The sequence below is a fragment of the Cheilinus undulatus genome, linkage group 1, assembly GCF_018320785.1.
Source record: "Cheilinus undulatus linkage group 1, ASM1832078v1, whole genome shotgun sequence".
Taxonomy (NCBI): Eukaryota; Metazoa; Chordata; class Actinopteri; order Labriformes; family Labridae; genus Cheilinus; species Cheilinus undulatus.
This window is the reverse complement of record NC_054865.1, coordinates 20,389,062-20,416,230: the sequence shown is the minus strand read 5'-3', so window position 1 is coordinate 20,416,230 and position 27,169 is coordinate 20,389,062. Positions and strand designations below refer to the sequence as shown.

Below are 27,169 nucleotides of genomic sequence, written 5' to 3'. Positions count from 1 at the left end.
TCTTGTTGGGGTTATATGCCATGCAAAATCTATATTCAAGCAATATTTTTTGACCTTGCTCTTCATGTACTTGTATATTATCAACATGCTCACACAATAAGCAAGATCCACTTAACAAATGTCACAAGTAATCTTTATGTTATATGAGAAGCATGTTTGTTTGTGACCAGCTGAGCACTACAGTGTAGGTGGTCAAATGTGTGAGGTGTGAGACCGGAGGTTGGAGTGTGTCAGTATGAGTGTGAATGTGGGTGTGAGAAGAGAGACAGAGAGGGATTTACATTGTCTTAGTTGTGTGTGCAAAAATAAATGTCCCCAACTCATAAAGACTTCCATGTCGGCTCGTTGCTGCTGCTGATGTCACTGGTTCCCAGCCTGGGGTCAGGGTTGAGGAGGCGCTAGAGATTTTTTTTTTTTGGGGGGGGGGGGTGAGGCCCTGTCTGCTTGCCAAAATTAGATTCATAGTATAAATAGTTCATCCAAATGTCTTTTGATAAGGACACCTTTGTGTGGTGTTATTTTATATAGATTTGAACCACGTAAACTTTAAATTTGTTGGTTTTTTGACATCATCTTTTGTTTTTGTGGATTTTGCGGGTCCTCAGCTCCTCTACGATACAAGTAAGGGGGTGCATAGGAAAAAACGTTTGGAACCACTGTATTAAATAATGATGCTAGCCCTAAAGTTAGCTTTGGTGCTGAAGCAGACAAACAAGTCTCCACTGTGCTTTCTGACTGTAGTTAGGACAGGCAGGAATTTTAGTGTTTTTATTTGCATCGAGGGGGTAAATGCTTTCAGAGTTTACAAGTTTTAAGACGAAATAGTGTTGTACAGGATGCGGCCATTCTTCTATCTTCTGTTTCTGTGCTGAGTCATGGTCGCTGCAGACAGCTCTCAACAAAGATGATAAGGATGTAAGCTGAATCACTCCTAATCCATTTCCGGTCAGAAAACAATGACACGTTCACATACAGCATAAAAAAATGCACTCAATGGTGTAACCAGTGAATCATCAACAATTGAAAATTTACCACCAACCTTGTTGATGATGCTGCAGGATCATTTTACCCCCCATTTGAGCTCATCACCAGGCCATTTCATAGTCAGTTTGCAATAACAAGTAGCTTTATATTTAGTTCTATATCATTGAGCAGGCTGATTTAGTAGATGTCTTCACTTAAAGAGACTACAAGTTACTGATGGAGCATCAGCTTTCAGGTGACTTGAATAAATCACACTCCTTTATTATAATTCCTAATCACATATGACAGTCTTTATGAGATGATGGAATTTGTTCAATAAAAGGATTTTACACTGAGACAAAATTAACATGACAAGCTGCTGATATTCAAGCAAAAAAGATGCTATATTCCAAGTTATGTGCTGATTTTTAAATGTTTTACAGCCTTACAATGGGATTGTTGATTGTTATGTAAACCCTCATTGCCTGTGTCTCATGCTCAGGTACGGAGCTCGTGATGCAGCCATGGCAAGTTTCTGCATGTCCTAAGATTGTGGACCGCTGCCGTTGTACCTTTTTTTTCCTTCTGTGGCTCTACATGCTTTCAATCAACAGTTTTTAAATGATGTGGTGGGGCTCACTGATAGTGTGCTTTCAGAGAAGTTTGTTGTTCCTTGGGAATTTTTTCAACCATACATTATTACTACATCTATATAATAACTAAACACACTTTAACAAGTGCTAGAGAGGCTATTTCTAATGGATATGAATCTTCAATATGCTTTTGGCTTAGAAGGTTATAAAAAGCAATTGCTTTAGATATTTGTGTAGATATCTGAGTTTGCTTTTCAGTGGGTGGGAGTGCATAATTATCTGTTCCTTTTTCAAAAAACCACAATGAAGGCGCGTTTTAACACCTATTCCCCAAAACTGTTGTATGCTGCTCTTGAATTATAAAAAAAGAGAAGTGTGAAACCACAAAGCAGCCAAGTCATGCTGTTTAAAATATACAGAGGCTGCATCTTTACAAAGTTTGGCCTCATATAAACTGAAGTGAAAGTAGCATGAATCATTCTTATTTCAGTGCATAATCCTTTTTTGACATGGAACAGTAAACAAAACATAAATTGTATTGCTTTAGTCATTAAGTTGAGTTTGCTGGGTTTAACCCTTTATCTACTGAGTTTAAAATGGTGATTTGGACATATTTTGTTATTGTGGCTGTAAGTCTGAGATCTTTGGTCCCTTTTTTCCTAGGAGTACTTGAACTTGACTTTTCAACATCTGGTTAATGATTATTGCACATTATATGGAATTGTCAGCAGTTAAAAAGAAGAAAAACACTGGCCAATGGCTGATGTTTGTCAGAAGGGCAGATATTGGCCGAAATCGATGTTAAACCGACACATCTTTGCATCTCTATGAAGATATTTTCATCTAGATTAGTCAACATCACTCGGGTCTTTACACACTGAGTTGTTATTTTTTGATGTGTTTAAAAGTGTTTAAAAAACTTGCAGTCTGATGCATTTACTTGTTTTCAGTGTCAGAATTAGTTTAATGTGGCAAATTGTTTGTAGTGTGACAAAAATAAGCAGTGAATGTGATACTGTTGCTCTGTCACTCCTTTAAAGCACACTGGATCCATCCATCCTGACAGAGAGCGTCATACAGCATCAGTTTGCACATCACAGTGCTGTGCAAAGTTGGAGAGATGAGGAGCAACTTTTTAATCCAGCCTCTGTTACATGGCTGTGAGAACAGACTTATGCCTTCATGTGTTGTATAATTTGGTCATATTATTCCATTAGTACACTGGAAAATCATGGTGGTAAAAGTGAGGTTTCAGTGCAAGATAGGGAGAGAGAGCATCAAAATGACTTGGACTAATGTGAAAAAATGCAAAAAAAAAAAAAATCAATCCTGTTCTGAAAAAATAATAATGATGGACAAAGTTTTCAGCGTCTGTGTGCAACATGTTCAGAACCACGAGATTGTTTTTTACGGTTAATGTGCAAAAAAATTCAGATGCTTTTAAATTTTTTGAAAGTAGATGTTTACAGTTTTGTCAGGCAAATATGTCTTTTTACTAGAAATTAGACAAATATGCAACCTAAGATTTTAGTTTTTGCAGCATTGAGATGATAGTTAAAAGAGGAGGAAGCATAGGCCTAAAGGATGGCCATCAGGAGGCCAGAGCAGTACAGGACTAAGGATGATGTGGGGAAGTGCAGAACTGGTGCTCCCATGGGTTTGAGATTAACTCTTAGAACCGTCCCTGAATTGATATAATCTGAGTACTAGTGAGTGACACTAGACAGTGGTGTAATGTAGGGTTTACGCTGGTATACGGAGTATACCCACTTATTTTCTTGTCTCCGTAGAGTATATCCACTTCAAAATGAAGAGTATGTCCTCTTCTAAAAAGTGTATAAATTAAGAGTATGCCCACTTCTGCACACACCATTACTTGCTATTTTCTTTATCAATATCTGCCTGTATTAAAAAAACAGAGGCTGGTCCCAAAGCTCTCAGCACACATGGTCAGACACCCCCTGCCTGTTTGTGTTTGTTTATCAGCGCGTCTCTGAGTGTTGCTGTGCTGGTCAAAGGCTCAAATCCTTCTCCAGTGTCAGGTGTGTGTTTCAGTGCGAGTAATTATAAATAGCCAGCGGACATCTCAGTCTGTGCAGCTGGAGTTCATTCTCACTGTTTCTCTTTGTCTGTTTTTTTTTTTTCTTGTCTTTTCTCCATTTTTTTCTGCTTTGTCTGCGGTTCAGCTAGTTCCTGTCTGTCTTGTGATGTAGAGGATAAAACCTCAGCTCTGTTTCCCCCACAAAGATCAGCATCTGCATTTTAATGCACGTTTACCCTGTCACACACACGCACAAACACACTCTACACTGTCATAGCAGCATTTAGTCGTGTGGGAAAATCCTTCAGTCTGTGTGATGAAAACTGTCTGGGATGAGCAGACTTCTTAAAAAGAAACTGAATGTAACCAGACTGTGATCGATGACACATATGTAGCTAATTGACACATATACTGTATGTGTGAGGAGTATCACATGCTTCTCACTGAGTCTGTGATGCAAACTGTTTTCTTTAAGGGGACTTAATTGTTTTCTTTATATACAAAAAAAGTTGTTTTGTTTGCAATTGTGGCAATCGATATGTGCCATTCAGCCTCTGCTTCTTTAGAGCATTAGGTTGCAGAATGAAGAGGGGAAAACAGAAATGTTGGCATGTAAATGTTTTCGTTTGTCAGTTAAAGGGGAAGACTGTTTCCATTGATAACAGCACAGAAAGGTCTCTGTGTGTATTTTGGGCTGAACTCATTTGTATTCATTGATAGGAGAGTGTAGATAACAAAGCTGGCATGTGGATAAGGAAAGTATCATTAAAAAAACGTATTATGTCAAACCCATGCATATGCCAGATAAGGCCTTATTGCTTTCTTTAGGATGTATGTTTTCTGTATAGACAGATGGTATAATATGGGTTTGTGTATACTAAACTGACCTTATAAAACTGCAAAGCTGCCCCACATGCACACAGTTTTGTAGTAAATCCCTTGCAATAGGACCAAATGATACTGGAAAAAAACTAACATTGTGATATTTTTTCTTTCTCTGATATGTTTTGTGTTTTTTGTAATAAAAAGGGGATCAGACTTGATAAATGCAGAGCCTTTTTACGTGCAATTACCTTTTAAAACTACACTATGGAGTATTTTTGCACTGGGATACCTATATTATTTTAAGAAGTCATCAGGTCAGTCAACTCCTATGGGGGATCAGGGTTGTCAGAGTTAATGCATTAATCATGATTTATTAAGGTCTATGATTAGTGCATTAAGTGTATATATTGCAGCATCTTATCTACATTCTGCATTGTATCTCTGCAGCCACAGTGATGTAAAATAAGTCCACTACTGGTCCTTAATGTTTAATTTCACTTCAAAAAAAAACTCACAGACAGCTCAGTGGACAAGTCACGAGTCATCTGCACCGTGTGGTACCAAGCATTAACTTTTTAATGTTTCCCTATTTCCTTTTCAGTCCATAACAAGTTCCTTTTCCTGTGGTAAAGGTCTCTAATTTTCTTTCAAAATAAAGTGGGTAGGTGTCCAAACAAGAAGTCAGCTAACCTTAGTTTATGATATTACAAAAGTCCATAATGAAACAAATACAGTTTTAAACCAAATTTAAAATGGGGAGGTAAATTGTGATTAACTTCAGAAATTCCAATATTCATCTCAGTTCAAGTCAAATGTTTCCAACAGTTTTTAATACCGAAAAACTGACATGTCCTCTTATGGTGGCTGCCATCAATTGAGACTTGAATCTCTCAAGCTCATTCCTGTAATGCCCTGTAAAGGGGCAGTGCAAGTGATCCCAGCTTGCTTTGTGAGTACACTTGCTTATCAGCCTCATGTAACTGCCTTGAGTGTCATGCTAGTGTATCTGTGATAGCAGCATCACCTGAATCCTGAATGTAAATAAAGGAGAAACACAGACTCTGAAGGCACAGTTCTTGGTTCTGTGAGTACTAAAGTGACACCAGACAGGATTTTGGTATAGGTTAGTCATAAAAAACATAAAAGTTGCAGTTTTGGTTCTCATCAAAAATTAAAGAAGTGGCAGCATGACTTACCTTAGATCATTTGACTAACATTACACATCTGCAGTTCTCTCATGCAGTGTTTCCCTGCCACTTCAGATGTGTACTATGTGTTTGTTCCTCTTTGTTAATGCATTTCACTTTCTATCACAGCTGTTACAGATGGAGCACCGACTGACAGACAGCCTGATGGTTGGCTTCATCTTGATCATCCTCCTCTCCACAGGTAAGTTGGGAAAAATACTCAGCGTGTCTTTTAATGTACATTAGAATTTAAGTATATAAATTCAAAAAGGGTTAAAGATTAGATATTTCAATGACTGACACACTTCTACTATGGGGTAGATAATGGGATTAGATCTTGATGCCTCAGCTTCATTCTTTTTCCCCATAGAGAGGAAACCACTGCTCACGTCTCACTTAAAAAAAAGAAAAAATGATTTATTTGATAAGTCAAATAAACGCTCATTTTCTAAATGTTTTCTGGTTGCTACAGATGTGTTCTTCATCCTTTTAAAGAGCTGCAGGGCTCATCAAAAAGCACTTAACAGAGAATCAATGGACATACTCTTAATCAAACTGAATACATCAAATTTTAAGGCTTTGCCCTCTACAGATCAATTCAGATGAGTTAAAGAGTTAAAAAACAGCAGTAACTAAGCAGTACTGAGAGGGATTTTTGTAGGCAAAGAGAAAGTAAAAGTTCCAAAACAAGCTGTGAGAACCACTGTGAAGGGTGTTACTCTGTAGTGGCTGGAGAGAAGAAATGGAAATGTGAAATATTTGGCAAGTTTATGTCAGATAAAATCTCAAAAATAACCAGGTGTGTAAATCAGTTATATCACAATTAAGTACTATAGTTTATGGGCAAAGCTGTTAAAAATGATTGTTTGGGCTATTGTACAGTATTTGACAATGTCATAGCCTGCCAACATCCAATTTATATTTGATTCATTTCCATCAAATCCAGACAATATTTCCTGGCTATTTTGCACAATCAGTCACATTTTTCTTAAAGGGAAAAAACATTTTTAAATGCTTTTGCAATGTTATTGCTGAAACATTTCTGACAAAGACCAGCCTTTCAGTCTAGGTTAGAACAATTTTCATGTTTACATGTACTTTAAGCATTTAACAATAAGGGACACAAAATTTCTTTGTCAAATTGTAAAAATTGTTGCTTTTCTGATAGTATGTGTCTTTTGATGTTATTTTTATTGGTACTACTTTAACAGCTTTTTTTATTATTAATTTGAGGGTTAAGGCAAGAAAAAAATTCTTTACTTCCTTCCTCACATAAACTAACAGTGGTCAGAAAATGACAACAGAAAGTGTTTTTTTATGGCTGTTTACTTTGCTTGCCTAGACATTTTATTTAGTTGTTTCCAGATGCTGGAAATAGTGGTGTAGCTCTTTGTGTTAAGCCACCTGAAGAGCTTCTTAAAAACAAGGAATATATTTTGCAGACACAAAGAAATTTTAACTTGCCGTCATTGCAGTTTCACTTGTACTTAAAACCTTCCGAGGGTCAGTAGCTTCAAACAAGGCAGGATAGATAGACTCCAGTGAGAATCAGAAGAATTGGTATTTTTGTGAAGATGTTCACAAACCATTCTAAAGCATATTTTTGTTCATAAACCCCTTTTTTAATTTAAAAAAAAGAGAGAGCAACACATTTCATCTGCACATCCATGTTGCATTGGTAAATTCAGCATGTGTAACTTTGCAGTAAGACTCTTGGTTCTGTGTTGGGGCAATGACAACAACAAACCTCTGTTAGATCACTAATTCATTCATGTTTGGATTGTTGTTCATTACTGTCTTAAATCGGCTAATGTGGCCACACAGTGTGCTTTTGCTAGTCGCATTTTTATCCCAAAGTGTCAACTTTTGAGAAAACATACAGGTGTGTTTAAAAAAGCTGAAACAGTTCCATGAAAATCGAGAGTCATACAGCATTTCTACTATAGCTCCCTAACTATTGTAAGTTTACGATCCATCCAAGTTCGTGCTGGCAGCACTCTAACATCTTTTTCACTTTAATGAGTCATGCCAAAATACTGTGTAAAGCTAAACATTTTTAAACAGTACAATTTGTGGTTTCAACAGTAGATAACTCAGACAAATCATGTAGGTAATAATAGCTTAGCACATACAACACAATAATTGTGCAGATTTTCAGCCTGATTTCCTTTCAGCTAAATTCAGCAAAGGCCCATTGTTAAATGGTTCTAAAGATTATCTTTTTGGATTTTCCTGTGGTGTGTCAAGGGTGATGTTTCTATCCGCAATCTTCTCTGATGACTATAGGAGCCACTACTCAAAATTGTAAATATCAAAAATGTTCAGTATTTACAATCAGAAATCCTGTTTTTTGGGGGAAAACTGAAGGCAGCTGAATAGACATACACAGGATTGTGGGACAGAATAACAGCCAATAAGATGGCAGGCTGATCGAATGAGGAAGTACAGCAAACACAGCGACGGCAGTGATAGTAAACAAGACACAGCAAGTGAGATGGATGTCAGAAATGTAAGAACTGATTTGTGGCAACAACATGAGTGTTTATACAATACTACTATACTGTAAAATATAACACCATCAAACTGACAAGGGAGGGAGCTGGACCAAAAATGCTTCTGCTGTGGATGTAGCAAACAGCTAGCCACATTCACTTGTTTCCTCTAAATCACAAACACAATATTCATTGTGATGCTAAGTTTGATAAACAAAGTAACCATAAGGTCTTTAACTTTCCCTGTAGGGCTATGTGGGATCAGCTGACTTTACCCTGATCTTCACAAAGAGAAAAAGAAATACACCAGCTAAACTGTAACCTGACACGCCAGATGGATTTGTTTCACACATCTATCTGGGAAACCTTCGATATACAGCGTTTGGGAAAAGGCAGAGCCTATGAAAAAAAAAAAAAAAATCCCGGAGGGTGATTGTTCTGTCTGTCCCATCTTTATGGGCCAATGAGAGCAACAAAACGCGTGACGTTGTCGCCAATACTTAGGTATGTGTGCGCAGCTACCGAGGAATAAACTCCATATGGAACTGCATAACGCAAAACAAGGCGACTGTAGACATGTCAGTACACGACTTTTGTTGTTTTTGAAAAGAAAACAACTCACTGCTGTTCTTTGTACTTTTTTTAACAAAGAAATGTTGTCAAGTTCTGATAAAACTGGCGCTTTAGCAGCATCCACGCTAATGTCTTCTGCCATAACGGCACCGGCCTCTTGTTGCTGCTTGCTTATGCCATGACTCCGCTGCACCCGAAAGTACTGCCCCTCGTCGCTGATTGGTCCTGTCAGTTTCCAACTGGACCCAAACGGTTCAGACGGGAGCTTTGCAAGATGGATTTGCCAGTGAGAAACAAGGAAACGGGCATATCCATCTGCTTTGCAAGGTTAGCTTAACTGTATGTTATAAAAAATGTTACTAGACAGCTACTAAAACCTACAAAAGATCAAACGAAAGAAATCAAAGAGAGGAAAAGAAGAAAATGTCTACTTAAGACAGGACTGAAACTGCCTTCCACTAGAAATTCCATCTCTTCTACCTCTTTTAAATAACTATGGGCGTGGGATAACGTGGGCCTGTTTTTTTCTCCTTCAGGTTCAGCTGAAGTTTACGAGGACTTGAAATTTTGTGGCACCTGGCGCCATGGTAACGGCCCCCTGAGTCTGAGCCTGAACCTGATCACTGGGTGTGAGGGTGTCTTAATCTCAGCCAGCAAGAACTCTCTGTCCATTGATGGGCAGATCACGGCGCTCTGCAGCCAGTCTAAAGTGATCCCCCTTCATCAGACTGGCTCAGAGTTGGAAAGCAACTTCTGTTTGCTCTGGGAGCCGATGCTGGACCAGCTCAAGCTGCAGGTAAACTGGACTGATAAGGATTTTTAAAAATATTTTTTCCCGCTAAAACCTCTTTCTTTCCAACAACAACAAAAGATATATGTTTTTTTTTTCTATCCCAAGCTGATTCAGTCCATAAAAAAACACAGATTGTAGCTGAATTCAGCAGTGTTGCTTATAAAATCAAAATAGTACCATGTTTGACTAAGACGTGTGTTAATGAAACATCAACAAAATAAGTAACGCTCACTGTACTGATGTATGAAAAGCATGAAATACAAGAACTAACAGCATGTATTTATTTGTTGATGCTACAGAAGCTAAATTCCTTTCTTTGTCTGAAGAGATAAATGTGGTTTTCATGTTGTTGTACAGTTCAAAGGAAAAAACATCACTTTGTGCCCGCCTGCCAGCCTGTGGGGCACCTGCTGCACCCAGCTGTCTAATGGCCCCAAATCACCTGAAGCGACTTATGGGATCCTGAATGGAAAAGTCATAACAGATGTCATCAGCGACAAAGTGCATACAGCCTACAAGTTCAACGGGACGCCCATCGCCTGCAGTAAGAGAGAATAAATGTTGATATGTCTGTTTATTGAGTGTAGCAGCATAACAGTTAAGCAGCGCATGAAATTAGGAAGATTTTCCTTAAAAATGTATATGTTTCTGTCAGTTGTAAATTGTTGAATAGAGGAGGTCTCAAAATTGTCTTTTTCCCCCTTTCTTGCAGAAACATTACATGATGAAGTTAACCTGGGATCTGCCCGAGTCACATAGTAATTTCCTCTTTTTTTCATTTGTTTACATTCTCTGTGGAAGCATAACAGGATGTTTTTGCCATCATCCCCTCTTATGTGCTGCTTTTTGATTGCTGGGCTCTCTGATTTGTAATTAATTTGACAACAAACAGGAAGCTCTTTACACCGTGGCTGTAGAGTAATCTCTTGGCTTGAGCATGAACCCTCACATACTTTACTGTCATGTATTATATAAAAGATAAAGTTGAAATAGTGTGAAACTGAGGAAGGGGACAACTTTATAACTGTTTAAGTGAAAGAAAGCCACTTCCTGTATGCTGTGTGTCTGTAAAACTACAGCATTTAAACATTTTAGCAAGCAGCAGACAGTAAGTGAAGCCCAATGAAAATCCAGACCTGATTTGTTAACAAAAGACATCAATACCTCTGCAGATTAACCATATAAGTGATCAACCACATGTTGTTGCTTACAGATCACAGTATCAGAGTTAATCTGGTTTGTTTACATTTATGGGAGGCAGTAGCCCAGTTTCATGTGTCAGTTTTTTTCTCATTTAATATTCTGATTCAACTTTGTAAACTAAAACGTATGGATGTCTTTTGAGAAAGTGCTATTTAGCATTGAAAAGTCTAAATCACACTTTCATATACAGCCTAAAACCCTCACACAGTTTGTGGAATTATGCCATAAAGTCCCTAAAACAATGAGTGTGAATGTTGAGATTGGGTCAGTGTTCAAGCTTTTTTGTATAAAAGGCCATTTAATCCATTTTTTTTCAATGGTGCGTGTTGATGTTTTTTTGCAGTATCGAGGACAAAATGAACGGCAGCACTGCTAAAGTTCAGATGATGAAGGATTTCCAGGGCTTCAACATCACATCACCAGTGAGTAAAAAACTGACACAGAAACGCACAAACAGCAAAACATAGAAAGAGAAGTGTGAGGTTATTTAGCCACTGTTTTTAGTCTTTTGTACATATGACAGGGTGCACAATTTTTAAAGTTTGTCTGAGTAAGTTAAAGACTTTCTATCTACTAATGACTTAAAAGATTAACTTAAAAGAATTTGAAGTAATAAACATCACCTTTTCTCCATTTCTCATTGATGTGGATCTGCATTAGCTTTGACCAATCAGCGGCTCTTCTTCCCAGAGTTCATCCCAACACAGGACAGATTCACATTAGACTCTTCCACACAATGATCACAACATTTATTAATAAAAAAACCCCAGTCACAAAAACACGATTCATTTATAAACAGACAAAAAAATAACAAACACAACAACTCTCAAGACATCACATTGAACACAACAGTAGGCTTAGTTTGAGTAACATCACTGATTAATGCTCAGACCATAACATTGTTATTACTTCATATTTCAGACCAGTGGTTCTCAGCTGGTCTAGCCTCAGAACCCAGTCCTACCTTTATGATGAAAACTGTAACTAAAACTTAAATAACGATTAACCACTCAAATTTATATGATAAACAGTGATGCAGTTCGGACCTGAGAAAGTACGAAACATCAGTGTTTGTCTTTTTGATGGCTTCACACCTCACTTCACACTTTGCTAAACTCTCAGCATAAGATCAAACTTTGCATGTCTTTGGTAATTAAATTGGTTGGACACGATTTAGAAAGGCACACACCCCTGTATTGAAGGCCTCACAGCTGACAATGCATATCAGAGCAAAAACCAAACCATGAGGTCAAAGGAACTGCCTGCAGAGCTCAGAGATAGGACTCTTGCACTGAAGGTTCCCAAGAGCACAATGGCCTCCATAATTCTCCAGTGGAAGAAGTTTGGTTCAACCAGGACTCTTGTGAGAGCTGGTCTTTCGATAACCAGGGGAGACCTGATTTCAACCTGATTTTCACTCTGATTGAGCTCCAGAGATCCTTTGATCCTGTGTGGAGATGGAGCGAGGTTCCAGAGAGGCAACCATCCCATCACTGCCATAACATCCATCCACCATTTTCTATACCACTTATCCCGTTCGGGGGGGGGGGGGGGGGGGGGGGGGGCTGGAGCCTATCCTAGCTGTCATTAGCCGAGAGGTGGGGTACACCATGGACTGGTCACCAGTCAAACACAGGGCTGAAGACAGACCACCAGGTACACTCACACTCACACCTACGTCCAATTTTAGCATCACCAATTAACCTAATGAGCATGTTTTTGGTGGTGGGAGGAAGCCAGAGTTCCTGGAGAGAACCCACGCATGCATGGAGAGAACATGCAAACTCCGCACAGAAAGGCCCTGACCAGGAAGCAAACCAGCAACCTTCTTACTTTGAGGCAACAGCGCTAACCCCTGTGCTGCCGTGCAGTCCCTGCCATGACATAATCATTTATTTTCCACTGTTATGCCAAAGAGCTCTGTCTCGTACTTGTATAACAATCACGCCTTTCACATCCAGGTTCCGTTTTGAAGGGCTTTCATTTCAACGTTTGACGTGATGTTTCACAGGCTGAACTTGGAAAAAAATGAAACTTCACATCATTTTAACCAAGACTGCTGTCTGCTCAGGCCACCTTAGCAGACTTGTGACCACAATGGTTTCGCCTTCGCAGACATTTTGCGTCATCCTGAAAACTGCATTTCCTCTGAGATAAACAGAAAGATAAACACAAGATTTTTCAGAGGCATCAGTTGCATCTTACATCATTCATAAAGCTGCTCTTTTTTGTTATTGTTAATAATGCATTGCCAATGTTCAGAGAAAGATTGGTTGCGGTTTACATGCAATGCAATACATTTATTTATCATCAACTTCGTATAAAGTCTTGGGCTCAAAGACTAACTTGGACAGAAATGGCTTACCTTCCTTTTATTTTTTAGCGGGTTAGAAGATAAATCAGGCCAAGAGGATTAATGTAGAACTAAAAGATGTGTTCATTGTTGGCAAAAATACTCATAGCCGCACTCCCTTAGCAGTAAAGAAAAACAGAAACAATAGGAGTAAATTACAGCAATGCACACATGTGAATCAAAAGTAGGATGTCTAAGTGTTGTACTACATTCTGAGTGAAAAATGTGTTAACTTTGAAATGGGAGTCTGCTTCACTCCTCTTTTTCTGTGTCCATTTTTAATCAGCAGTTTTGTTTAAAGCAGCTTTAAGCCTGTAAATGAGTAACTGTGTTAACATCTCCATTAAGTCAAGGGTGGTGGTGACTACGCTGAGAAAATAGGTGACAGGTTAACCACTTGAAAGTGAATGATAGTAGTATTTTACAGACAAGTAAAGGATACACTTTGAAAGCTGATGTTTTTCCCCACCTCACTTTTCTTAAAATAGAGCAATTTGTGTAATAACCCAGCAGTCTACACACAGATCTACTAATTACATCTGTGTACAGCATGAGGCTGTGAGGCTGCTGTACACTATCAAGTAAAGAAGCCTAAAGAATACAAGATGTGTCATGGATTTACTGCTAACTAAAAACATTTATTTGATATCATTGTTCCTATAGTACAAAGTAATAAAAAGATGACATTTGACTATTTGGGTCTTAGGCTGTTTTGTGCTATCATCAGTTCACTGGTTTTGTTTCTATCTGTACAATGTCTTCACCATTTTCTTTGTATGAATTCTGCTTCCCAGGCTGACACAAGTGTTTCTGCAGAGTTCACAACCACTGTTCAAATCCCCAAAGCACTAAAGAAAGCTGCAAGTAGTACCAACGAAGTTGTCTGCACTTTCATTAATGACAACTCAAAGTTCAAGGTAAGGCTCAGTTTACCTGCACTGTTTCCAATGCAACATTTCTCTCTGACAGAGAAGCTAAAGTACTCTTGATTATCTGTGTGGTACTTCGGAGGCTCTTTTACATGACTGGAAATACGTGTGTGTGTTTCAGGAGGGTCCAGTTGAGGGCAGCATCCTAAATGTGGTGGAAATCACAGTGGGGAATGATGTAATCAAAAACCTATCTGAGCCAATAAAGATAGGTTTCAACCATGATGTCATACCTGTAAGTTTGCATGCTTTTTGTGCGCTTATGTCTGCATCAGCTGTGTGAAAATATATATTTTAGTTTTAGATACGTAGTTGTTTAATCGTTGCAAGGGGCAGAGGCAGGAGTTCTGCCAATCATTAGATTTACTGACGTCCTTTGTGGGTCTCTTTTCTTTTGTTTTTTTTTTTTTTTTGTTTGTTTTTTTTATGATTTATTTTTGGGCCTTTTCATGCCTTTATTTGATAGAGGACAGTGGACAGCTCCCATGGGTCTCTTTTCTTAACTAGTCTGAATAAAAGACAGTGCATGTGATTAAAGGCAATATTTATTTCACTTAAGCACCAATCTGATTAAGTTTCCTCTCTGAATGAGGGAAACCCTAAGAAAACAGCCACATCCTTGTCATGTGCAACAGTGCCACACATGGATGAAGCAGCTAGGAGTCTCAGACTGATCGAACAACTAGTTATAGCTTAGTAATAGCAATGTCAAAGTAATATTTACCAGCACTACTTACACACTATTTATCATCATTTATTTTAAAGTCATACAGAGGTGAAATTGTTGCACAATCTCTGAAAAGTTTGTGCATAATAAAAACTGCAGCGCACTTCCATCAGCTCTTGCAGACAATGGACCAGTCTTTCTCTATTTATGCCATGCTATTACCTTCCTCATCATCAGAGGCTTAACGCAGTAGGGCCAGTTTGCATGGAAAGGGGTGGTTTTTTTTTACCCCAAATAGCTACATATGAGCACAGCTGTGCCTTTTGACTTATTTACAAACTTTTAGTGCACATACTTTTTTGTGGAGCTTTAACAAAGCATCACACGGCCTTCCTGCCACAGGCTGTGTGGCTGCCAGTGTACATGGGGCACAACTTAACCACTTGGCCACCTGTGCCCCCCCCCTTTTTTTAATGGCACAAACAACATTTATCTTGTATTTGGCAGATGCTTCTTTGATATTGTAATGTCTGATGCAGTGAAATGTTCCCATATTTCCTGTTTAAAACATTAATGTGGCATTTTCAAAGAGTTGAACATTTTTCCTGAAATGTTGCAGAGCCTGGGGACTTTCACTTTAACTAAAACACAATGGGAATAAAAGATGTGATGCCGACATGTGTGTGCTTAAAATCTCAAATAACACAACTTTTCTTTCTCAACTTTCTACAACACCAGACATTTGAAATAAGTTATGATACCGGTAAAACTTGAACAATATTGATACCTGTTTTGATACAACATTAACAAAAATATAAATCCTAGGCACTGGATAGTGGGTTGTAAATGACTAAATTTCCCAAATGTATTCGCAATTTTGCATTTTCCAGTTTAAACATTTACCCTGTGGCTAACAGAAGCTTTTGGTTAAACACTGTGATGCTATCAGTTATCAAAACAACAAAGATTGTATTGAAAAGCATGGGAGTATTGTGAATTTTGACACCCTTAATTGTGGGTTTGTTACGGATGGTGTTGTGCAAACAAACAGATCCTTTACACAATGCCTGTCTGAAGATGTGCACCTCGTCAAAACAAAGAACACAGAAACCACTTTAGTCTGAGGCTTCTTTTCTCACAAAGCAGCCTGCAGCCTAGTGTCATACCTGAACTACACAAATCTGACACTGACTCATTTGTGGGGTGATGCAAAGACAGACCAGACTGAGCTTGTTGAATGTAGTTAATGAATACAGATCTTTATAGTAGCTGCTCTTTCAATCACAACTACATCCAGTGGAGACTTATAATAACCCAAAGCTTTGTCCTCTTTAGATAAATGACCTCAGTGTGACATAACCACAGCTGAAATGTTTCTTTTCTGATTTCCACAGAAAGGTCACTCAAGGAATTGTGTTTCATGGGACACCAGGGAAGGTGAGAACCCTGAGAAAATAAGCTAACACAATTTCAGTTCACCTGTAAAATAATATTTACCCCAACAGATGATGACTCTTACATCTGTGATTTCTTTGTGCAGATCCCTCAAAAGTCAACTGGGTGGTCAACGGATGTAAGACCCGAGAGGTTGGAGCAAAACAAACTGAGTGCGAGTGTACCCATCTGACTTACTTCACTGTACTGGTGGTGAGGCATAGCACTACAATTTTAATTAAGAAACAGGCACGGGAGGACGCACCATGATGTTTGTGCATGTGTTTGTAGCATTAAGAACTTGCATGTAGGGCAAGGCTTAAACCTCCTAAGACCCTTAATGTACATCTGAGGACAATATATTTTGGCTTTCCTACAACATAGAATAATTTCTGCTATTACAAAATTTAGAAAATTTTCCTCAGTGTCCATTTAAGTTTTAGCAATTGCTTGAAATGGTAGGAAAATACTAAATTTTCAGGAATTTTCACGGAAATGTTATAAGTTTGTTGGGGAGTATTCTGAAGAACTGGCTTGGAAATTTTCAAGTGTTCCCATGGAAAATTTGGGCATTTTTTTTCTATATTTTGGAGACTTTTATTGGAAGTTTTGGGGGAAATAGACAACCCTGCCAGTTTTTGTTTTTTAAGTAAAGATACAGGAATCATGGAAACCAAAATAAAACAATGTAAATTCTCCTGTTTGTCTCTGACAGCAAATGGAGCCTCGACCAGTGCGCCATCTCCTGGCTCTGACTGCAATTACATCTCTGGGCTGTGCTGTGTCTGTGATCAGCTGCATTGCTCTCATTGTTTTTCTCTGCAGGAAGAGGTAACACCCTTTTTTGAAAAGCCTATGTAGTTTTAGAGAAGCAGTAACACATCTTTAACACTCAACCAACTTCTTTACTCTCTCCTGCAGTCGGCGTTGTAAGGAGCAGTCCCTGCCAATCCATTTGGGCTTAGCGATTTCTCTTGGCCTCCTCAACCTGCTCTTCTTCTTCACTGGGGTCCTGGCTAATGTGGGAGGGGAGTGCGTGTGCGCCTGGGTGGGTGCAGCCCTCCACTACACTCTGCTCAGTTCTTTCAGCTGGATGGGTATAGAGGTTTTCCACACCTTCTGGTTGGTCTACATGGTTTTCAGCCCCTCTCCAAGGCCGTTTGTGTGGTACCTGGTCGGTTTTGGTGAGTATGGGAAGAAACATTTCCAATATGACCTAAATTAGAAAAACATTTTGGCAAAGATGACATTAACCTTGCTCTTCTTTTCCAGCTCTTCCTGTTATCCCGATTAGCATTCTGGCTGGAGTTGGAGACATTTATGGGATGAGAAAGGTGGAACAAAGTGAAGACTTGTCAGATCCTTATAAGATGTAAGCAGAGTTATTTGGACAGATACATGTTGTCCAGAAACATAAGCAGAGATGTCTGAAAATTGAACAGTGAACCATAAATCTCTTTCTAAACATTATGGATGCACCATATCATTGACATATCGGTCGTGGCAGATATACATTTTTTTGCAGATATTTCTAGTGAATAATTTGGCTATAAAAATCTGCCTCTGTCAGCTGTAAATAGTGGGCATACAAACAAATACGTTAGTGGAGTTTTGGGCTAGACCAACAAGCCTACTTTAGCTGAAGTCTTTTTCTTTAATCATCATCATCATCCCTTTCACTTTAAAGTATGATTTAAGGAATGACATTTTTTCATTTTTAATCCTCAGAGTTTTAGGTCTGAACAGCATTTAAATACCAGTATCGGCTAAAGTTGATCTGTAATCAGCATATGTGCAACAATTGAGAATCTTGCATCCCTACTAAACATGAACTCCTGACAATGTCAAGATTATTTTATCACACTGAAGGTCTAAACTTCACTAAATAGCCTTTTACACATGTGCTTCATACATGCACTCTTTAAAGTTTCCAAAGAATTTTATGACAGCCTGCCCCTGAATCCTTCCTGAGTTGCTTATTCACAGTTTTCTCTGTAATTGAGAAGGTGAGGCCAGACATAACATGAAGAAGATGCTGCTGAAATCCTAAACAGTGGAAGAGCAACAGTCTGACACTAAAATGAAAGGGGATTCTGTTTGTGACGTATTTAGAGTTTCAGTGAAAGGCTGGAAGAACGATACTAGTGAGCTAAAAAAAAAGCATGTACCAACTTAATTGAGTGTCTGAAAATCACACAGGTCACATCATATAAACATCATCAACCCCTCTCACTCCCTTTGAGTGTGTTTTTCAGAATATTTCTTGCTGCAATCACAAGTTGGCTCAGTGTGACCCCAAAAGTTTCTGGAAGTTTTCAGGAGTTGTGTACATGTGTGAAAACAGTTGCCCTTTTTAAGGTGTTACAACAACAGCGCCTAAAGAAGCTCCCTTATCATTACTCCTTTTTGCATTCAGAATGTCTCTTCAGTGGAGTAATATTTATGCCACATCACAGCCCATTTCTGTGTTGTGAAAGGGTGAAAAGTACAATGTGTAACACTTCAGAAGTCCCATTTCATAAATAACTATTTGAGATATCATGATTAATTGCATCTTTATTTTAATTGCTTTTGATTTAAATAAAAATGATTTGACACAGAGGAAGCTCCACATACACTCAGTCAGACATGCACTCATTCACCAACCTATTTTAAGATGTAATATTTCTTTAAACCCTCCTACGCAGTTTTCAAGAATATTCTGACATTCTCTAAACTTTTTCTGTGATTTGTTCTTAGTTAAGAACAAAAATTCTAAGAACACTCCAGAGCACTCTATTAAGTATCAGAGTGCTGATATGATATCTTAATTGTATTTTCATTAATTAAGCACATTCATGTTATTAAATAACTTAAATAACTTCAATAAACACAGGCTTTAAATGTTATGCTACATATACAATGACTGACTTAAACATGTTTAAGCTTAGACATTTTAAATCATTGTTGACAGTACATCCCCTTTAGAACTATTTAAGATTTTTCTATGCTTGAGTCTAATGCATGGTTGTTTTAATATTTCAATTTGGTAATAAAGGAGACATTTCTCCTTGCAAAGTATGTAATAAAGGAGAGAGAGAAACTCACATGCTCAGCCAATGGGGACATACTTGTAGCTTGCAAGGACATGGGATTCAGCCGTCTTAGAACACAGGCGCGAACAATTCAGCAGTTTAGGAACAGCTCTGTGAATCTGCCTAAAACCTATCTTCGGATCCTGTTAACAATGAATTTAAGAAAAAACATAGGAAGATACTGGTGAATGAGGTCTGCTACTCCTCCACTCTGGTGGCTCCATCAGTCCCGTCTCACCCCTCTAATGCCTCTGTTACTACCTCTGATGCCAGCACAGAGATGGGAAGGAGAGCATGCAGGTGGAGGTTCAGTATATACTGGTGGCTGATTCTGTCACTGTAATGTACCATTTTCAAACACACTTGTAGGAAAGAAAATACTGGCAGCTGTATTAAAAGTAAATACCAGAGATGCTCAGCTCTGCATTAAGGATCATATCGCTGTTTACTCAATCCAGACTGTTCCCTGTTGTGTTCACTCATCAGGTAACCCTGACTGGGTAGACTTCTTTCAACAGAGGTTGCAGAATTTTTTTTTTTTTTTAACTATTATTTTGTATTTCTGCGCCCATTCATGCATCCTTCCTAAATGTCAGGCACAGTGTGTGTGTGATAGAGTTTTAACAGCTGCTCCAAAGGACTTGTGTTATAATAGTCCCATATATTTGGCTTTTTTATGTCTTTTTTAAGAATAGTTTGATTTCCCCTCAATGCCTGTATTCTGTGTTTTTAGGTGCTGGATGAAAATTAATGACAAGGCCATGCTTGCCCACTACTTAACCAACTTGACCATCCTGGCCATCCTGGTGATCTCAGGCTTGGTGATGCTGCTCCTGGTCTACAGGCAGATCCGTACCAGGGATGAATGGAGACAGAACCGAGTGGCTTTCTTCAGCATCTGGGGCCTCAGCTGTCTCTTTGGGACAACATGGGGTCTGACCTTCTTGGACTTTGGACCTCTCTCCGACTTTGTTCTCTTCCTGTTCTGCATTCTCAACTCTCTTCAAGGTCTGTTCTTCTGGGATGATGTATCAGTTGAGCACATTTAGACTTCAGCTTGCCACTTGAAGTTTGAATTTTATTGCTATTTTCAGCTTTGGGATCATTGAGATAAACCATAACCAGTTGCATGTGTTTATTCTTTCCCCTACTTCACTGCAACATTCACCAATGGTTAAATCATGAATATTCAATCTCTGGACAGTGTTATCTACATTGTTGCCTTACATATTGAAATAGTGGTGGAACACAATTGAGCTCCTTGCCTCTTTATTTAAAATTTGCCTCTCTTATTTGTTAAAGAAAAACTAAATGCACACATCTCTTGCTAGACTTGTCTGAAAAATTATGAGGAAAAAAGAAGGCAAATACTTAAAATACATTGTATGAAAATGCTGAAGTAAGTATTATATTGACAGAAGATAGAATAAAGTATTTATTAAGAATAAAAATGGGTCCAACTTTAGGGCTACTTTGTGTAGGTCGCCCTTATTTAAATTATCATTGCAGTGATTCACATTCACAGACTTGTGATAAAAATGAGTGATTGAGTCTTTGTTTGGATTTTCTTCCCAGGATTTTTGCTGATGCTGCGGTTCTTCATTCTGGACCGGATAAGGAAACAGACTGGAGGCTCTGGATTTGGCAGCACAAGCACCGGATCTACCAGACAACACATGCTACAGGCTCAAGAGAAGAGCTAGATGGACTTTCATCTCCATTTACAGAAAAAGAATCAGAACTAATCATCTTTTGTATGGGAAATGTTTTGGTTTCCTTTTGTGGTAATTTGTGGTGCGAGTATTTGTTTTTGGAGGAGTACAGTTCAGTCACTTATTTACAAGATTTGTTTGACATGAAATGCTGCCAACCATCAGAGGTTATCTGATGCCAATTTAGTAATTTCTGTAAATAGAAACCTGCATGCATGTGCAGCTAACATTTGGTTGTCAGTCAAATAATCCGCAACAAATCTGCTCTTTATGCCGTGCTGTGAAAGTCAGTAAGCATTTAGCCTTTAACAACTTCCTGGAAATGCATAAGATAATAATGATTGATCTGACTTCCATTTATAGAACGAGCTGCAAATTATTATCCTCCTCTTGAGCACCGATCTGGCAAAGCTGACATAGTTCTTTTTACAAATCTGCATCATAAGGTTATTTTAGCTAACTTGAGATTTGTTGGTTGCATGTAAATTAGAAGAAAATTGTCAATTTCTCTTTTAGACTTGCACCAGTAAAGTGAGCCAGGTGGAAGCTGCTATGTGACTGGCTATTCACAGTTGGACCGAGGCTGAAAAGAAACAGATAAACACTCACTCTTTGAGGGCACATAAACCACCAAAATTATGGAGGTTATGTCTCATAGATGCCTGCAGGGGCATATTTTGCTATGCTTTTGATGTAAATTCACTGACATACCTCTCAAGTTTTGAATTGGATTGTAAACAATACAGCACAGACAGAATGTCTACGTTTTTTTAAACGCCTCTAAATGCTAACTGCTGACTTACAGAGAAGTTGTCTGCTGTTCCCAGAGGATATCATATATGATATCCACGGGGTGAAGGGATTAAAGAAGACAGTAGAAAAGGTTGAAACTGCAGAAGTCTAGCTGTTCAAGTAAAACTGCCTTCTTCTTATCAAAGTTAATGATAAAAGGAGAAGAATGCTGCACCACTGATTGTGAAAATTTATTGTTTCATTGTAGTGCTGTTTGGACATAATTCCTGCTTTGCAGTCTCCTAAGTTCTAGTATTTTAATATTCTCATGTTCATTTGTCATCTCGTGAGGAAGAGTAACAAGACTGCAGTCTTTATGTTTTACAATCATACATACATTTTCAGAGCTACTGATGGTACTGATCTTGCTGGAAGTATTTGATCGACCTTCTCTGATTTGCAGTTTAAAAGTTGTTAGCGGATACTTGACTTGTAGATTTTTTTAAGGAGAAGAGAAGAAATGACACCCTTACTCAGGAATTGATTATACAGGCCAGGAGCCTGGTTACTAAAATGCCTAGACTGGGTCTAGTTAAAGAAGGGAAGACTGTATTTGTGATTTAAAGTGTAAGCTGTGGATATAGATACTGTTTAGAGTGTAAATGCAGGTTCCTGCACTGTGATTTCCATTATTTTGTATTGCTGTATGGCATGTATGGTATTATGATTGAAGCTTTGAGGCTTAGATAAGCTTTTCTTTTGTATTGTGCTTGTAATTTGTTTTAGAGCTATTGTCTTATAGCACTTTAGATTCATATTTATACTTATAGAACCTCAGCAAGCTTTGTTTTATATTGTTTTGATATGCATAAAAGGAGTAAATTCATGCAAAAATGTATGCATTTTAAAATAATAGTTGAGTGTTTCATAATGGATCACTCAAGGGCAGTGGTGTACCTTCACATCCATGGCCCACACCCCTCTGTAAAATTCTTATTTATTAGAGAAAGACCAGTTTGTAACTTGATGTAAAACCAACCATGAATGACTATTAGCAATGTTTTTTGACTAGAAATGTCAAAAAATGTCAGTTTGGAGACTCTAAATAGACATATGGTAACCAAATGTCATTAGTAAGAAAATATTAAGATTCTGTGTGTATTTCATTAACAGATGACACAAGATCTTTGTTCCATTTTTTTGGGTTGTTTGTTTTTGGTCATGTTTAACCTACCTACCCCCCCCCAATTCTGAAATATTTAGTACGTGCATCTGTCTGAATACAGGTAGATGCAGGAGAAAGGGTTAAGTTAATTATGTGTTCACAGGGCCCCTAGAAGTCCAGAGCCCCAGGCAATTGCCAACTTTTGCCCACTGGTAAAGTCCACCTCTGCTCAAGGATGACATTTTTACAAACAATATCAAGACCTTAAGCTAGAATATCAATATATTTATATAGTATCAAGAAAGGAACCTCTATGAGTCCTCTTCTTCAGAATGGACCAAAATGCTTTTAAGTGGTGTAACTTTAATCTACTGTACATTTCTGCTGCCAAATATGGTCCAACATAAGATTTGAATTTATATTTCCTGCATGTTCCTGCTCATCTAAATAAGACTCTTCTGTCATCTGCAGCAGAACCCTCAAGTTGTTTTTGTACACTGTGATATTTGCACTTTTTTATTTTCTAAAGAGACTTTTCACTGAAATCATTTTGTGTATATATGGGTTTTTTATGTAAATGGAGTTTAAATAAATGCCTTTTTGGTTTTAAAAGTAACAATGGCTGCAGATCTGAGTACAACTGCGTGGATGCAAAGTAAGCACACTGGAGGTCTGTTGTTTTCCTGCTCAGTCTTCCCTCCTCCTTATCTTTGACCGTGTGTTTCCTCCCTGGAGAGTTTATAGTTGTTGTTCTCTTCACTGGCTGCATGTTTGCCAACAAAATTCTCAGTGTCTCTGTTGTGTTCAGAGCATTTATTCCTACAGCACAGTGATGGACATTTCTTTCTTTGAAGATTGTGTCTCAAAACCATCCGGGTTCATTTTTTACTCTTTTACAACTTTTATCCACAATAAGCCAGGGCAGGCTGGCCAGGTCAAAGTTTTATAAAGATGGCCTCAGAGAAGATTCAGTCATACAAGTCCATAAAAAGAAGATCACAAGGTTTCTTCCATCATAAAAGGACTGCACAGAGCCAGAGAGATCCCTGTGACCTTCACCAGTATGTGTTCGTAGTCTTCCCAATCCCTGTTACTTGGCATCTTCTATCTTAAATGGACATTAATCTTGAATTTTACTCACTATTTTGTCGGATATGTCACCAGAATTGTATTAACCCTGAAACACTCCATCAAGGACAACATCGGGAAAAAAATAAACCTCTTAACTGTGCCTCTATTAATATGAAATTCTTTTCCATTTTATTGTGCGTCTGTGTGCTTGTGTGAACATTTGCACATCACTGACATGATCATGGTACATACTGTTCTGCAGGACCTCTGCCCCATGCTCCTCACAGGGCGGCTCTAATTACACGCCTGTTCTTCACACAGTGGCAGCACTACACTTTATGGCAACCTTATAGGATTGTTTATGTCAATAGGTTGTAGAAGAGAAAATATGGCGCAAAAGGAACATCAGCCAGTGAAATAAAAATGCTAATGATAAAGTAGCATTTTTGTTTATCTTTATAGTGTGATAAGGTGATCTTTCACAATGTACCAAGAGCAAAAGAAACAATGAAGGCATCAGGTTTTCTTTGCAGTTGTGGGTCGTTTCTATGCAATTCACAACAACAACAAAAAGGAAAAAAAAAGATTCTGGTGAATGACCATTCTTCTTGTATTGTTTTGGTGCAGTATCATTAAAAAACAACAGGAAAGAGCAGGCCTACAACAAGAAGGATAAGCAGTTTAGTCCAGTGGTTCTCAACTTGTCGAGCATCAGGACCCCCAACCTCCTCCTTACAAGAAATGGACCCAAATTCTTCAAAATGTTCAACTGCTCAAATGTGTTTGATCAAAGAAGAGTTAGTTTGGATTCTAAAACGAACAAAGCATGACTGAGCAAAGAGACAGGACAGAAGAAACATGTTTTTCAAAAGCATTTTTTAGGGAAACAAAATGGTGCAGGATATGGTGATGTCGAGCAAGAAATAAAACGTGAGGAAACTCAACTATACTGTCTTAACATTACAGGGAAACAAAACAGAAAATATAGGAGATGTGCAACATATTGCATTAGTCAAGGCTAAGGGTGTTGAAAGTCTATGTGTGTCTGTGTGTGTGTGTGTGTGTATATATGTGTGTGTGAGTATCACTTTGTTTCATGAGTGCAACAGATGGGGAAAAGTTTTGAAGAGAAATACCACATATGGAAGAAGATTTGGGAATAACAAATGCATATCATTACAGAACAGCATGAATGCATAAATTGTATTCTTATATCTTTACCCTATCCCCGTAAAGTAGATATATAAGATGAAATCTTAAGGAAAAAGACTTAAATTTACTTTTATTTTGACTTTATATTTAATTGATATAACTATGTAAAAATATGTTTTCACATAGAGTTTTTTTGTAAAAAAAAAAATCTGAATTATGTTTACCATGATTGATTCATAAAATCAATAAAAGGTTGATATAAAAAAAAGGGGGGGTGAGTACTTTTAAGTACTCACATTTACGTTACACAGTTACAAATAGAAATGTTTGTAAATAAACTAAAATTACCTTTGACGTTCTTTACATAAAAATAGTAGCCGAAATTGACTTTATATTCTGTGTTTAGTTCATTGGATTAACTATTTGCCTTTGCATTTGAGTTTAAGAATAAAAAAGGTGGTGTATACTGATAAAGGCTGATTGTTTGCTTATGTTGAGCAAAAAGTAATAATGGTGTTGAATTGAGATTATCCTAGAATTTGTTTTGATTTGGCCCTCTGACAGTGAACAAAAAAATCAATGCTGCCCTTTTGGGATACCTCTATTAGGGTTTTTGTGAATCAAAGACTTGTTGCCACCTTTTTTATTCCTAACACACATTCGCAACCCCCTTGAAGCAGCTTTGTGACCCACCAGTTGAGAACCACAGGTTTATACAATACGACAATCTTTAGTTGATAAGACTCTTTAGGGCTTTGGGTCTAAAAATGTACAGAAAGTTCGGTTAACTTTGGGCTCTCAGTTTTGGCAACAAAGAATTAAATCAATCTTTTCTGATCCAAAATTTACTCAATAAAATGTACCTCATGAAAGAAAGTATGGTTGTGAAAAGATGAAAATGTTTAGTTGTGTTTAATCTTAAAATTTCTAGTTACTTAGGATTGATTGCACCCTTTTTATCCCATTTTAGAATTATATTATTTTGCATTTTAATTCTTGCTGTATCTTCTTTTCCTACTTTCTTTAACTTAGGGTAATTGACTTCCTGTTTGGATAGAGAACTGTTTGGTAGCTCGAAGCTTGTAACATAAATTTAACCACAGAAAAGGAACTTGTAATGGATTGAAAATAGGGCTGAACGATTTGCAAAAATAATCTAATTGTGATTTTTTTTTTCCCAATTGCGATTTAATGTGCAATTATTCTTGGGTTAGTATTATGTATATTTCGACAAATTTAAGCAATAAACAATTCCATAAATAAGACCATGTGTATTGAAAATGATGAAATTATTCCCAAAGCAATTAATCCAGAGTAGCATGAATCTATGGAGTTGCAACAAGCTTTAAGCTATATACGAAGTGGCTGGGGTGGAGGAGGTGAGACTGACTACAAGTTGATCGCAGCTGGGGTATGACTTTCATTAAGTAACGCTAGGTCTCATCAGTTTTAGATAGAATGAGCTTACTATTGTTGCTCGTATTGCAAATATGATGTCATGTGCTTTGTTTAAGGGCATTATTTTTTTATGTCTCTCATTTTGATTGAGAAAAACATGTATGAAACACAAAAGGAGGATTTTTGTAAACCATTATAAGAAAAAAGACACTTGAATGTTTGCATTATGTGTATAAAATCTCTGCCGCTGCAAAAAAAAAAGGATTTGTTAAACTGGCATTTTTACACGTTTCAAGTTTTGAACATTGCAGCTGGCCATGTTGCATTTAATCTAATTTGCGATTAATTTCCCAGCCCTAAAAAATGAAATAAAAAAACACCAGATACGTTCCATCACTATAACTGCAGGGACATACTAATGTGCCCTAGCCATGGGGACAATAAAACATGGCATTAATCAAGCTTTGTCGTATGAAAAAATAGTGCACTAATTGAAAATCCTGTTTGTCGCAATTAAATTGAATAATCTTGACAGCCCTACAAAATATACTTTATGTCCTTTCAGGCTATCTGCATGTAGAGATCAAACTCGACGAAAGAGAGAGGGTTTAAAAATAGTAAACGCTCACCACCACTTTTTCCATAATGACATCATCTTTTTCTTGGAATTTTGGTTTATTTTCGCGTGCTATTAAAAATATGTTTTCAGAAATACAACCATAAGAATAAAAAGCAGTAAAATGTATAAAATAAATCAAGAACAGATGAATAGTGTAGATTCACGATGCTCGTGCTGCAACGTCACTCGACGT

The 27,169-nt window shown here is 37.8% G+C and overlaps 1 protein-coding gene across 2 annotated transcripts in view; it reads left to right on the top strand.

Annotated features, from left to right (window-relative positions):
* adgrg1 (adhesion G protein-coupled receptor G1) overlaps window positions 1-23,954 on the top strand; it is a 30,475-nt gene extending 6,521 nt beyond the window's left edge. Inside the window, exons 2-15 of one of the 2 annotated variants that reach the window (XM_041793633.1) lie at window positions 5,739-5,811; window positions 9,211-9,470; window positions 9,825-10,011; window positions 10,180-10,225; window positions 11,014-11,092; window positions 13,818-13,940; window positions 14,074-14,187; window positions 16,014-16,056; window positions 16,160-16,206; window positions 16,769-16,884; window positions 16,975-17,237; window positions 17,326-17,425; window positions 19,861-20,135; window positions 20,703-23,954. In XM_041793633.1, coding sequence (XP_041649567.1) covers window positions 5,748-5,811; window positions 9,211-9,470; window positions 9,825-10,011; window positions 10,180-10,225; window positions 11,014-11,092; window positions 13,818-13,940; window positions 14,074-14,187; window positions 16,014-16,056; window positions 16,160-16,206; window positions 16,769-16,884; window positions 16,975-17,237; window positions 17,326-17,425; window positions 19,861-20,135; window positions 20,703-20,830 — 1,845 coding nt within the window. In that variant the 5' untranslated portion in view covers window positions 5,739-5,747 and the 3' untranslated portion in view covers window positions 20,831-23,954. Of the gene's footprint in view, window positions 1-5,738; window positions 5,812-9,210; window positions 9,471-9,824; window positions 10,012-10,179; window positions 10,226-11,013; window positions 11,093-13,817; window positions 13,941-14,073; window positions 14,188-16,013; window positions 16,057-16,159; window positions 16,267-16,768; window positions 16,885-16,974; window positions 17,238-17,325; window positions 17,426-19,860; window positions 20,136-20,702 lie in introns of both variants that reach the window. The other variant, XM_041793626.1, reaches the window with a different exon arrangement.
* Window positions 23,955-27,169: the final 3,215 nt, after the last annotated feature.